The 14,783-nt window shown below is 43.1% G+C and overlaps 1 protein-coding gene across 1 annotated transcript in view; it reads right to left on the bottom strand.

Annotated features, from left to right (window-relative positions):
- Positions 1-14,783, bottom strand: part of Stxbp1 (syntaxin binding protein 1) — a 73,031-nt gene that overhangs the window by 29,311 nt on the left and 28,937 nt on the right. Inside the window, exons 2-4 of the mRNA XM_013021321.1 lie at positions 7,052-7,101; positions 4,318-4,399; positions 290-366 (exon numbers count right to left, since the gene is read on the bottom strand). Coding sequence (XP_012876775.1) covers positions 290-366; positions 4,318-4,399; positions 7,052-7,101 — 209 coding nt within the window. The remainder of the gene's footprint in view (positions 1-289; positions 367-4,317; positions 4,400-7,051; positions 7,102-14,783) is intronic.

Raw genomic sequence — 14,783 nt, 5'->3', positions numbered from 1 at the left:
TGGGTCATCTGCCTGAAAACGGAACTCAAGGAGAAAACTAGGATGACCCAGGGCAAAAGGACACCTGTTCTGGCTTTCTGCATAGCTGCTATATTTCAAAAGGCTTAATACACTCACTTCTCACTGTACAAAGGCCCCCTCACCCCACCTTATCAGTGGATTGCATGCTTAAACAGAGCAGTGTGTTAAATGCGTACTTAACCTAGAAATGTCAGCTGCTCTGTGCCCCAGAGATCCCAAGCCTGGCACATCCAACCTCAACCCACACTCGGCTGCAGTGAGGATTTACCTTCTCAGACGGAGTGATAAGATACACAGCCTCCAGGCTGGGGAGCGGCTCTCTGCGCTTGTTGATATCTTCCACAACTAGACAATAGAATGGCCCACAGTGAATAAGAAAACATAATTGGAGATCATAAAACAAGAAGCAATCTAGATTAGCCACTTCCTGGCCCAGACAAACATGGACAGTAAGGGCATGAAAGGGAACCACTCACTTTGTGCTTAAGTTACCACCTCCCCTGGGAGTGAAGTCTGCTGTCTCATTACACCTAAGATGTTAGAAAACCTGAAATCTTGCCATACAAGGCATGTCCAATTTCAGTTCAAGTAAAGTCCTCAATCTGTTCTGAAAGGAAATCAGAAGGCTACCTTATCCTGCTAAGAGCCGTACATTGGACTCATACTTTAACTTCTCACCTGTCCTAAATCATCTCAAGCCCTTTAGAATTTCTGTGTTGGGTTTATTTATAATGGTTAGTTTTTATAATTTTCCTCTGCATTCCAAAGACATTCTATCTCAAGCCCTTTAGAATTTCTGTGTTGGGTTTATTTATAATGGTTAGTTTTTATAATTTTCCTCTGCATTCCAAAGACATTCTACATATCCATTATATAGTAAATATTCCTTCCAAAGGTTTCTATCAGCCGCTTCACCTGGAAAGAACAGCTTTGGGAACACCCTCATCTCACTCATCCCCTAATAAAGCTTGGGTGGATTATCGATGGGGAACCATCCTCTAGTACAAACAAAAAACAAAAACCATAAAGCCCCGTGGGTGCTCCTCCCCTGTGTAGGACTCACTTTAGAAGTATCTCTTTTTTTTGTCGGTCATGGGGCTCGAACTCTGGGCCTGGGCACTGTCCCTCAGCTCTTCAGCTCAAGGGGAGTGCTCTACTGCTTGAGCCACAGCACCACTTCTAGTTTTCTAGTGGTTTACTGGAGACAAGAGTCTCACAGACTTTCCTGCCCGGGATGGCTTTGAACCGTGATCCTCAGATCTCAGCCTCCTGAGTAGCTAGGATTACAGGCGTGATCCACCAGCACCCAGCTAGAAGTATCTCTTGTATCATTTATAAAACTATTACCCCAAATAATGTTCAAACGCTTCCTGCAACCACTTACTTTACTAATGGTTAGTTTCAATTTCATAGCCTACTAATATTTCCCTCCAAAATGTTTTAGGACTTTAACATAGGGTTGTGAACTGTTTAATTTTTCTAAGCCAGGAGAGTTTTTGAAAACCATTCCTGAGGATAGAGAAGACTTTTGTGTGGTGGGGGAGCTAAATCCTCATCTACCACAGGAAGTCATTAGACAAGGTCTGACATTAATGAATCAAGAAGTAATAGTATAAGCTTTATGTAATAGAACAATGACAAAATGGAAAACAAAAACCAGAAGAGCAAGGTGTTTGACTCCAGAGTGATGATGTCTAGAGGATGGGAAGAAGCAGCAGGACAGGGTGTTGCTGTTCCTGTTATAGACCTATTTGTTCCATTTGGCTTTTTCCTACCCTTGTATGTTTTGTGTGTGTGCGTGTGTGTGTGCGCGAGCACGGGCACACATGCACCGAGAGCAGAGCTTGAACTCAGGGTCATGCTCTTGCTTAGCGTTTTTGCTCAAGGTGGTTTTCTGCCACTTGAGCCACAACTCTACTTCCCTCTTTTTGATGGCAAATAGAGATTAGAGTCTCTGATTTATCAGCCTGACCTGGCTTTGAACCTCAATTCTCAGAACTTAGCCTTCTGAGTAGGTAGGATTATAGGCATAAACCATCAGTGCTAAGAATTTTTTTTTTATAGAGAAAAAATTAGTTGTGTTTTAAGATGTGATCTTGCTATGATGCCCAGGATGGTTAAACTCTTTGGCTCAAGTGAATTTCTTACCTCTGCCTCCCAAGTAGCTGGGACTACAGGTGCAATCACTGCACTGGCTGCAGAAAAGGTTAAAAACTCAGTGAGGCGGTTGGAAGCATAGTTCAAGTGGTTACAGCACCTGAAAGAAGCCCTTGTTTCAAACCTCCGTGCCATCAAAAGAGAAGAAAAGAGGGCTGGGAAGGTGGCTCAGTGGTAGAGCGCTTGCCTTGCATGCTCGAGGCCCTGGGTTCGATTCCTCAGCACCACATAAGCAAAAAGAAAAAAGCTGGAAATGGAGCTGTGGCTCAAGAGGTAGAGCACTAGCCTTGAGCTGAAGAGCTGAGGGACAGCGCCCAGGCCCAGAGTTCAGGCCCCACGACCGGACCCAAAAAAAAAAAAAAAGAAAAGACCAGTTCCAATGACTCATACTTATAATCCTAGCTACTCAGGAGGATGGGATCAGAGGATTACGGTTCAAAGGCAGCCCAGGTAAAAAAAGTCACTGAGATTCCTATATCCAATTAACCACCAAAAACACAGCTGGGTGCTGGTGGCTCCCACTTATAATCCTAGCTATTCAGGAGGCTGAGATCTGAGGATCTCGGTTCAAAGCCAGCCAGGGCCGGAAAGGCGGTGGTGAGACTCTTATCTCCAATAAACCACTCAGAAAACCAGAGGTGGCACTGTGGCTCAAGTGGTACAGCACTAGCCTTGAGCTGAAGAGCTGAGGGACAGCGCCCAGGCCAAGAATTCAAAACAAAACAAAACAACAACAACAAAAATTAACACCAAAACACTGGAAGTGGAACTGTAGCTCAAGTAGTAGAACATTAGCTATGAGCAAAAAAAAAGGGGGGGCGGGACAGAGTCCAGGACTGGGAAAGAAGGAAAGGAAGAAAGAAAGAGGAGAAGAAAGAAGGAAGGAAGGAAGGAAGAAAGGAAGGGAGGAAGGAAGGAAGGGAGGAAGGAAGGAAGGAAGGAAGGAAGGGAGGAAGGAAGGAAGGGAGGAAGGAAGGAAGGGAGGAAGGAAGAAAGGGAGGGAAGGAGAGAGGGAAAGGAAGAGGAAATGAAAGAAAAGAAAAAAGAAATTCAGTGAGGAAAATGACAAACTGATAACAGGGACAATCTTAGTTTTAAAGTTGACTTAGAGCTGGTTGGCAGTGGCTTATACCTATTATCCTAGCTACTCAGAAGGCTAAGATCAGAGGATTGTAGTTCAAAGCCAGACCAGGAAGTAAAGTCCATGAGACTCCTATCTCCAATTAACCAGGTAAAATTCTGGACTAATGTGTCTTTTTTTTTTTTAACCAGGGCTGAGAACCGAACCCAGGGCCTTGCACGCGCCAGGCGGGCGCCCTTCCGCTGGGCTAAACTCCCAGCCCCAAATTCTGGACTAATGAAACTTGCTTGATCATAAGTGAACTTGTCTTCAAGTTCACTATACATTGAAAGGCACTGTTTGAAGTAGCAGTACTAACTGACCATCCATCATACTGGAGTTGCTATTTTCTTTTTTATTTATTTTTTTATTTTTGGGTCTGGTCGTGGGGCCTGTACTCTGGGCCTGGGCGTTGTCCCTCAGCTCTTCAGATCAAGGCTAGCACGCTACCACTTGAGCCACAGCGCCACTTCCAGTTTTTTTCTTTTTGATTATGTGGTGCTGAGGAATCGAACCCAGGGCCTCATGAATGCAAGGCAAGCACTCTACCACTGAGCCACCTTCCCAGCCCATGGAGTTGCCATTTTCTTAACATCCTTGGTCAGTTAGAATTATTGGAGCTTAAATGTCCTAATCTGGTGAGTATCCAGTGGTGTCTCACTGTGGTTTGAGTGGCATCTCCCTGAACCCTAGTGAAAGCGGGTACTCTTCCTTTGGTAAGTAGCTTTCTTCCTTTGTTAAGTGTGCAGCTCTTTCTGCTATTGAGTAGACTGCCTTTGTTTCTCACCCTTGATTTAACTTTACTCTGGCATTTCCTTCACTGACATTTGAGGAGCACATAGCACTGCATTTAGGTTTGGGGGTCCTGGGATGACCAGGTGTTGTGGGTCTCCGTCGGGGGCCTACAATCTCACAACGTAAGTTGTTGGAAGCATCTGTCAAGTGAGAAGAATGAGTAGGAAGGAGTAAAGCACAATGAAAAAGGAAGATATGTATAACTGATTGTGTACTGCACTCACTTGTTATCCCCTCGGTCATGATGTCCGTCATCTTGCAGCAGGAAGAGAGCATCCTCATGCTTAACTGGTCTACCACCAGCACCTGGAAGGAAAGGAAGCAATTCATGGGTTACACAGTGCTTGCTTCTCCTATTATTTCACTGCATCTGGCTTTACAACAAGAGCATCAGAAATGCAGTATGTGGAAGAATCCATGTTTCTTATGAACCACAGGTCTGCTGAGATGCATGAGCAACCCCACCCAGGAGTTAGTGTTCACTCTCATTATCTTAACATAATTTCATAAGCTTAAAAAAGTAGTTTTTCTGCCAGATGTGGTGGTTCATGCCTGAACTAAGGAGGTTTTTTTCAGGGTATAGTGTGGCTTTTGGGAGGGTTTGGGGTTTGCGATGGGGTCTTGCTATGTAGCCCAGGCTGGCCTGGAATGTTTGATCCTCCTGTGTTGGGATTATAGGTGTAGCCACCATGACCAGCTGATAACTTTTAGGGGAGCAGTACTAGGATTTGAACTTAGGATCTTGCACTTGTTTGCTAGGCAGGTGTTCTACCACTTAAATCACATCTCCAGCCCATTTTGCATTTAATTATTTTTCAAATAGGGTCTCTCATTTTTGCCTGGACTATGTTCTTCCTATCTATGCTTCCCATATAGCTGGGATGACAGATGCATGTCATCACACTGAGCTTATTAGTTAAGTTGAATTTTCACTAACTTTTTGCCTGGGTTGTCCCTGAACAGTGATCATTTAGACCTCTGCCTCCCAAGTAGGTGGGATTATAGGCATGAACCACCATGCCCAGTTGATAACATGTTCTTAAAGGAGAAAAAAATACTAGTGTCCACACCTATGGCACCTGAGGCTTCATGTGTATGTCATCAGGAGTCTTAACTTCCGCAGAACATACATTCTAGAACAAGGACATTTCAATCCTGAACTAAAGCTCCACACTTGCTCCATTCAGCCCAGAGTAGGGAGAAGCCTACACTTAAGGCTTTTTCTCTTCTTCTCTAATAATATAAACCAAGGAGGCAATAGGAACTAGACACATTAGCACATGGTGTGGACCAGAAAACTTTCTGCTGTAGTACAAGTACCAAATAGTTTTATTTTATGAAGCAGCTTCTTGGAGATTAGTTTAAAATTCCCATGTCTACAAATCCACTATTGAGGCTCATGCCTGAAATTCTAGCTACTCAGGAGGCTGAGATCTGAGGATCATGGTTCAAAGCCAGCCTGGGTAGGAAAGCCTGTGAGACTCTTAACTCCAATTAACTACAAAAAGCCAGAAGTGGAGCTGTGACTCAAGTGGTAGAACTAGCCTTGAGCACAAAAGCTCAGGGACAGCACCTAGGCCCAGAGTTTAAGCCCAGGACTGGCACAAAAAAGTGGGGAAAAAAAATCCATGATGGGTAGGGTACAAAGAGCTCCCACCAGATAGCCAGGTGAAGACCAATCTGATGGCTGAAACAGAATTTTACAAGGCTAGAATGAGTTTTCAAAATCTTTTTGTAGGAATGAGCCGTGTTGCTCCCAGGCCCAGCAATGTGACATGTATGGGCTCCCAAAACTTGAGGGCAAGAATGACTAGTAGCCCAACATCAGTGGCTCAGGCCTGTAATCCTAGCTTCTCAGGAGTCTGAGATCTGAGGATGATGATTCAAAGCCAGCTCTGGGCAGGAAAGTTCATGAGATTTTTATCTCTGATTAACCACCAAAAAGCCAGAAGCAGAACTACAGGTCAAGTGATAGAGTGCCAGCTTTGAGTGAAAAAGCCAAATAAGAGTGAGAGGCCTTGGATGCTTCCCTAGCCAGCATGGCACCTAGCTCCAGACAACCAAGTGATCCTTAAACTGTTGACAATGTGCATGAAAGTCCTCTGTCAGTCACTTTAGGCCATTATCCATCTGCTCAGCTTTAATATTTGCTTCATGGTTTTCCTGTGTTTTCCAGCATTGCTCTCAAAGAAAAATGAATAAACAAGCTGCTTCTCTTGTCCTACATAGTTAGAGCTAGATGGGAAGAGACCAGATGGAGGCTTTAAATTGTGGGGGCTTCCTAGAGATGCTTTGTGGCCAGAAAAGGAGTTAAAAGGGTCTCTTCTTCTCCCACATCAAGCAGAACAACTGTACCTTCTGCTTTATCAAACAGATTCTAGGGGAGATTTTTTTTTCCTTTTGGGTTTGAACTCAAGAGTCTCATGCCTGCTGGGCAGGTGCTCTATCACTTGAGCCATGCTCCTAACCACCAAGTAAGATTATTAGAAGTCCCAATGCTACTGGGCACTGGTGGCTCACTACTCAGGAGGCTGAGATCTGAGGATCGTGATTCAAAGCCAGCCCAGGCAGCAAAATCCATGAGCCTCTTATCTCCAATGAACCACCAGAAAACAGGAAGTGGTGCTGTGGCTTAAGTGGTAGAGCACTTGCCCTGAGCTAGAGAGCTGAGGGACAGCTCAGAACCCAAGCCCAGAGTTCAAGCCTCATGACTACCACCAACAACAAAAGAATCTCAGTGCTGAGTACTCTACCAGATGATCTTTATGACAAGCTTTATGACCAAGATACTTTTGAACCAAGAGCCTATCAAGAGTCAGAACAGGCGGACTTTCTTCAATCTAGGCACATTTTGAACCTCTGGTAACAGCAAAAGCCCTCACTGTGCCAGCTCCTTCCCTCCTACTCTTCTCATGCAAACTCATACATTAAGGCCAATAACATTACTTTTCTACTTACCTTCCATTCCCCCTTCTTTTTGACCTTCTTTATCACATCATGCATGATTTCTAAAAGAGAGGGAGAGAGGGAGAGATAATTTACTCTCATTTTAAGACTTCTACACCTACCTATTTCACTATTCCATTTCCCCTTAGGCCTTGCTCTCCTGAGTTGTGCAATTCAACCAATAACCCACCATAAGGACAGTAATCCTGAATTCAAAGGGTCAATCCTGTATCCTTAATTCAGTAGCTCTCAAACTTTAATCTCAGAACCTTTTTCTTTTGTGGTACTGGATTTCTTTATACTCTTAAAAATTAAGGACCCTAGAAAGTATCTTTAATGTAGATAAATATCTATTGGTATTTGCTGTATTACTAATTAAACTGAGTCAAGAAAAGTATGGTATGCCTATAATCCCAGCACTGGGGAGACTAAGGCAGGAGTATGATGCATTCAAAGCAAGATTTGGCTTCTTAGCAGCATCAGTGTTTCAAAAACAAAAAAGCAAACAACTGAAAAAATGTTGAGGGTTGAAGACACTGTTAAGTGGTAGAATGTCTGCCTAACAAAGATGAGGCCCTTACTTCAAAGAAATTTTGCCAAAGACTTTTTAAAAAATATTTATTGATTCATTTAAAATAAGAATAAGCCCACTATATATGTCAATATAAGTTGCAATTTAATGAAAAACAACTTTATTTACCCATGGGACACTACTGGCAGGGTTATACATTTTTGCAACCCTTCTTAATGTCCGGTTTTATAGAAAACAAATGGATCTGCTATCTGCTTCTGCAGCCTCACATTTGGTAGTTAATTGGAGATAAGAATCTCACATTTTTCTTTTCTTTTCTTTTTGGGTCCGGTCGTGGGGCCCGAACTCTGGGCCTGGGCAGCAAATGTGAGGCATCTGGAAATTCTGCTAACTGCGGACAGCATGAAAATGAAGAGGGCACAAGACACCTTAGTTGAAGACAGCTGGGACCTCATGAATCAGGTCTTGGGTTTGAGAACCACTGCGTAAGTTAAGTGCATAAAGGGCTCAAGCCACATAAGCCCCAGTCAAGCTCTAGAAAGAGATGTGACACATCTGTGGCACACTCTTAAGACATCATTTGGTAAGCCTGGTTTCAACACCACAAGCACAGATAAATCTAACCAGCCTTGGGGCCTCCAAAGGAAAGGTGACTTCTGCCTCTCTGCAAGTCCAGGTCACACACAACCCTGTTATCAGCAAGTGTGTTTCAAACATTTAGGTAACTCTAGGTTATGATGGTTTCTCTGCTTTTGAGTATTTTAAATAGTTGGATATGTCATAAAGTACTCTGAAGTTGTTGTGTTTTTTTTTTGGGGGGGGGGTCCGGTCATGGGGCCTGAACTCTGAGCCTGGGAACTGTCCCTCAGCTCTTCAGCTCAAGGCTAGTGCTCTACCACTTGAGCCACAGTGCCACTTCCGGCTTTTTTCTTTTTTGCTTATGTGGTGCTGAGGAATCGAACCCAGGGCCTCATGCATGCAAGGCAAGCGCTCTACCACTGAGCCTCCTTCCCAGCCACAGTACTCTGAAGTTTTTAGGAACATTTTTTCCTAATGAGAAACTTCATTAACTCACCACAGAAAGTTGAAAACATATAGTATTTTTTTAAGAAACACCCCCAACACACATAAATTATTAATACTCTTAAAAATAATCAACAAAACTGGGCACTGGTGGCTCATGCTTAGCTATTCAGGAGGCTGAGATCTGAGGATCATTGTTTAAATAAAACCAGCACAGGCAGGCAAGTATGTCAGACTCATCTCCAATGAACCACCAGAAAACCAGAAGTTGCACTGTAGCTCAAGTGGTAGAACTAGCCTTGAGCCAAAGAGCTCAGGGACAGAGCTCAGGCCCTGAATTCAAGCCCTACAACTGACAAAAAAAAAAATTTTTAAATAAATAAAAAATCAGTAAGATGGGTGTTGGTAGCTCATGCCTGTAATCCTAGCTACTGAGGATCCTAAGATCTTAGGGTCACAGTTCAAAGCCAGCCCAGGCAGAAAAATGTGAGATTCATGGGGCTGGGAAGGTGGCTCAGTGGTAGAGCGCTTGCCTTGCATGCCTGAGGCCTTGGGTTCAATTCCTCAGCACCACATTAAAAAAAAAAAAAAGCCGGAAGTGGCTCTGTGTCTCAAGGGGTAGAGCGCTAGCCTTGAGCTGAAGAGCTGAGGGACAACGCCCAGGCCCAGAGTTCAGGCCCCACGACCAGACCCAAAAAGAAAAGAAAAGAAAAGAAAAATGTGAGATTCTTATCTCCAATTAACTACCAAAAAGCCGGAAATGGTGCTGTGACTCAAAAGTGGTAGAGTACCAGCCTTGAACATAAAAGCTCAGGGATAGTGCCTAGGCACCGAGTTCAAGCCCCAGCACCAATGTGCACATACGTGCCTGTACAAACACACATATCAACAAGAAAAATCTAGCAAGGTGCTTGCTGGTGGCTCACACCTATAATCTTAGCTACTCAGGAGGCTGAGATCTGAGGATTGCAGTTCTCAGCCAGCCAGACAGGAACGTCCATGAGACTCTTATCTCCAATTAACCACCAAAAAGGCAGAAGTAGAGCTGTGGCTCAGTGGTAGAGCACTAGCCTTGAGTTGTAAAAGCTCAGGGACAGTGCCCAGGCCCTAAGTATAAGCCAAAAACAAGCCCAAACAAATCTGAAATTCTGTTTATTTCCTAATAAGTTTTTCCTATACATATTTACATAGTTAAGATCATGTTATATACATAATCTTGTGTGTGTGTGTGTGTGTGTGTGTGTCGTGGGGCTTGAACTCTGGGCCTGGGCGCTGTCCCTCAGCTCTTTAGCTCAAGGCTAGTGCTTAACCACTTGAGCCACAGTACTACTTCCGATTTTCTGGTGGTTTATTGAGAGTCTCACAGTCTTTCCTGCCCCAGCTGGCTTTGAATCGAGATCCTCAGATCTCAGCCTCCTGAGTAGCTAGGATTATAGGCATGAACCACCAGTGCCCAGCAACATAATCTTATATTATGCTTTTATCACTTAACATATTCATTTCCCGTAATAAAAATACTTTCTATGGATTTATTTGCTTATGTGGTACCAGAGTTTGAACTCAGGGCCTCACATTTGCTAGATAAGTACTTCAACAGTTGAGCTACATCCCCAGTCTTCTAGGATTTTAAATGCCACCGTAACAGTCCATAGCTTAGTTACGAATATTTCCCAAAGAGAAACACCAGTAACAGTGCAATGGTTAAAAGTAAATCAGGTTACTTTTGTAAATGGGATACTATGTACCTATGAGAAATAACCACCTGAGAAAATATATATTCATGCATTCACTCTTCCATTGCATTTGCCAGTCACTGTACTAAGCACCAGGAAGAACAAGATGATATCTGTTCAACTCTTGGAGGCTTACACTCTCAGGAAGGGAGCAGCCACAGCTTCTCCTAAGTACTCTAAAGAAAATAAATAAGGTTTTATGGTAGGAAAATATAAACAAGTATAAGCAGCTCTATAAACAAGGAACGGAAGTCAGACTTCACCAGAAGGAAGGCAGCCAAAAACTAGGCAAAGGAGAGAAAGGAGACAAAGGTCTGAAGTGGAAAAAAGGAAAAAGCACTTGACAGTTTCTTGGACCCGAAGAAGGTATAGGCTGAGGATGAAGCCAGATCATGTGCCCGTGGCTCTTGAGGAGTATAATTTTATCTGAAGGGCACTAGAAAGTGACAGAAGGCAGGGAGGTCATTTGATATACTGCAGAAATGAGAATAGGAAGTCAGGAAGCCTGATTTCCAAGCATGGCTGGTTGCAGTGGATTGGTTTGGAGAGAAGTGTGTGGATATCAGAGTTATAGCTTAGATGAATCAGAGAGGAAAAAAAAGTAACATGAACAACCCTAGATTGGGGTTTAAACAAAGAAATTAATATCAAGATGCTTGGGCAGACCTAGAGGGAGAGAACACCAGTGGTCCTGTTTGCCTAGTGTGAGGCTGAGATTGCTAGAGACTTCCAAGGGGTGGTAGGTAGTTGGGAGGTAGCTCTGGTGCTTGGAAGAATACTTCAGCTGCAGTTATAAACTGGGGAATTAGCATTGACAAGAAACAAAAAAAAAATGGGATACAGGAGATGGGAGAATAACTGAAAGACTGAGCTTCTCTAAGAAAGAAGAGGTTGGGCCTGAGAAACAGAGAGCCAGACCTGGATACTTTTGAGTACTGATGGGCCCAGAGATAGTGGCAATGTGTGGGGTTACCTTGGAGATGAAGTTACTGGCTAAGCAGGGAAGTATACAAGAGGTGTGACGAAAGGTGTCACATGTCTTCACAGAGATTGGGAAAGTAAATTTACTGCATTTTAGCATTTCTGGATTGTTCTAAGGGCTAATTTGAGGTTTATGACCATGATTTAAAGTGAAACCAGGCAGCTTGTGTGGATTTTTTCTCTCAACTATGTTCAGCTCTCCAGATGCAAAAAACTGCTGGTGTCCACCAAGGTTACACTTTTCTCAGGGGAGTACAATAGAAGAAGAAAATGTTCAAATTATATAGCTGCAGATGGGAAAGAATGCCACAATTGTGTATTTTAAAGCATACATGTATAGGAGAATTGAAAAACTTATATCCAAATGTTATTTTTCTGATTAATGCTTAATTGCTAAGTTGTGCTTTCTATTGTTGTCCCAAGAAGAAATGTTGTAGAAGAAATGTTCTAGAATAATGTGTCAGTGAACATCACTGCCTAGTGCTTTTCTTGGCACAAATTATTCTGTCAGTAGATCTTTCGGAGTATAGCGCAACAAGGTAAAAGCATCAACGTTCTGAACTTTGGGTTTTTTTTGGGGGGGGGGGTTGGTCATGGGGCTTGAACTTGGCCTGGGTGCTATCTCTGAGCTGTTCTGTTCAAGGCTAATGCTCTACCAGTTGAGCCACAGCACCACTTTCAGTTTTCTGGTGGTTAATTGGAGATAAGAGTCTCCCAGACTTTCTTGCCCAGGCTGGCTTTGAACTGTGAGCCTCAGATCTCAGCCTCCTGAGTAGCTAGGACCACAGGCCTGAGCCACTGGCACCCACAAAAAGAAACTTATTCTTTTGTTTTGTGTTTTTTTTTTTCAGTTGTGCCGTGCTGGGATCAAACCCAGGGCCTTATACATGCTAGGCAAATGTTCTACCATTGAAATATATGCCAAGACCTCCCCAACACCAAATTCACTTAACTGCACTAAAAAATATTTTTCTCAAGACATCTTTTGATTGGAAAGTACAGAGATATAACCAGAAAAATCAAACCAAGTGCTAAAAGAACATAAATAACTTCTGCAGCTGCAACGCTTCCTACAAAGTTATTTTCTTTCCAAAACTCTCACAGAATATATTTTCGTCCTGGGTATTATTAACAGCCAATTCTAACCCTGCCCTACATTTTTTAATCCAACACCAAAAAGGAAACAAGGATTAGAGCCCATTTAAGCATTAAGAATCAAGTAGCCTGGGCTACTTTCTCATATATAATCCCTGGGTCTCACGTGCCCTCCCCTATGAAGGCCCTCTTTATATGAAAAAGACACAAGAGACCTCTGAGGCTGATCCAACTAGGAGGCCTAGATTCTGTGTTCCAAACTATGTTTATGTACAGCTAACTATCTGTTCTAGCTGAATGCCTATAATCCTAGCTACGTAGGAGGTTGAGATCTGAGGACTGAAATTCAAAGCCAGCCTGGGGCAGGAAAGTCTGTGACATTTTTATCTCCAATTAGCCAAAAAAACAAAGTGGAGCTGTGGCTCCAGTGGTAGAGTGCTAGCCTTGAGCAAGAGAAACTCAGGGATAGCAACCATGCCTGAACTTCAAGCCCTAAAACATGTACCAAAAAAAAAAAAAAAAGTCCTGGGGATAGCCATGTGCTGGTAGCTCATATGGTATTCCTACCTGCTTAGGAAACTGAGGCTTGAGGACTGCAGTTGAAAGCCAGCCCAGCAGAAAAGTGAGACTCCTATAATAAGAGGTGTGATAGTTATTAATAAACCACCAAAAAGCTAGAAGTGGAGCTGTGGCTCAACTGGTAGAGAACCAGCCTTGAGCAAAAAGCTAAGGGACAGCACCCAGGTCATGAGTTCAAGCCTCAGTACTGGAACAACAACAACAAAAAATCCAGCTACAGGCATTTGCTGGCTGTGTGACCTTAGCAAGTTCTACTCTATTCACTGTGGTGCTGGTGATTAAGCCCATGGCCACAATTACTCTAAGTAGGTGTTCTACCACTGAGCTGTACTTCTAGCCCTGGACAAATTTATAATATATTTTATTTATTTATTTAGTTGTTGTTGTTAGTCACAGGGCTTCAACTCTGGGCCTGGATGCCATCCCTCAGCTCAAGGCTAGCGCTCTACCACTTGAGCCACAGCACTGCTTCCAGTTTTCTGAGTAGTTTGTTGGAGATAAGAGACTCCTGGACTTTCTGGCCCGCACTGGCTTTGAACCGCAATCCTCAGATCTCAGCCTCCTTAGTAGCTAGTATTACAGACATGAGCCACCAGCGCCTGGCAAATTTATAATATTTTAAGCTTTAGTTTTCTCATCTGAAAAATTCAAATTTTATACTTTAATGGTCGTTGTAAAGACTAGTGAAGTAAAAACAAAAAGCACTAGCTATGATGAGACTAAAATATATTTTTCATACAAAGAAATAATGATAAATGATCACTTCTGTTGATCAAGTTATTTATTTATTTATTTAGGTTGATTGTGGGGCTTGAACTCAGGCCCTAGGCACTGTTCTTTTGCTCAAGGTTAGCATTCTACTGCTTTGAGCCACAACTCCACTTCTGATTTTCTGGTAGTTAATTGGAGATGAGTGCTGCACAGACTTTCCCTGCCTGGGCTGGCTTTGAACCTTGATCCTCAGATTTCAGCCTCCGGAGTAGTTAGGATTACAGGCATGAGCCACTAGCACCCAGCATGCTAGTTATTATAATGTAAAAATCCTCTTTTTAAAAGGACATATCAGGGTAATGGTGGTTCATGCCTCACAACTGTAATCTTAGCTATTTAGGAGGCTGAAATCTGAGGCTCAAAGTTCAAAGCTAGTCCAGCAGGAAAGCCTAGTTGAGGCTCTTTTAGCCAATTAACTACCAAAAAAACTTGAAAGTTGAGGGGTGGTTCAAGTGGTAAAGTGCCTGCCTTGAGCAAAAAAAAAAGCCAAGCAAGAGCCCAAGGCCCTTAGTTCAAACCCTAGTACTGGCGCACACATACGCACACACACACACACACACACTTTCTCAAAGAAACATGCAAAAAAGAAACCCAATAACCAGATTCTAGGAAGTCAGCTCCAGTGTTCACCAGTGTAACCTAGGTTGTCATCTGAGCTGAAGCAACACAGCTTGCCAGCTTGCATACATCTGTTCTTTCTTCCCTGACAGCACTTCAGACATCTGAAGACAGCTACCACCCCTCTGACTTCTCATGTTGGGAAGAAGAGGCTCCTTGCCAAGCAGCTTCACCTTTGTTGGAGCAAGATAATGTCCAACAAGAGGGAAGCAGACAGCTTGACAAGCTTCTGAATACTCTCAAGGCCTGTTCCTTCAGCCCACAGAGTTGGGAGGAAATGATTGCCCAATGATCACTTATACTTTGTATACACCCTTCTCTTATGTAAGTCATATTGCAACTGGCTTTTTAGTAATAGAAATCTGGCATATAATATATATATATATATATATATATATATATATATATATTT

Source organism: Dipodomys ordii, unplaced genomic scaffold (assembly GCF_000151885.1).
Source record: "Dipodomys ordii isolate 6190 unplaced genomic scaffold, Dord_2.0 Scaffold55, whole genome shotgun sequence".
NCBI classification, from domain to species: Eukaryota; Metazoa; Chordata; class Mammalia; order Rodentia; family Heteromyidae; genus Dipodomys; species Dipodomys ordii.
Note: the sequence above shows the minus strand (reverse complement) of the source record. Positions and strands in the feature narration are given on the sequence as shown.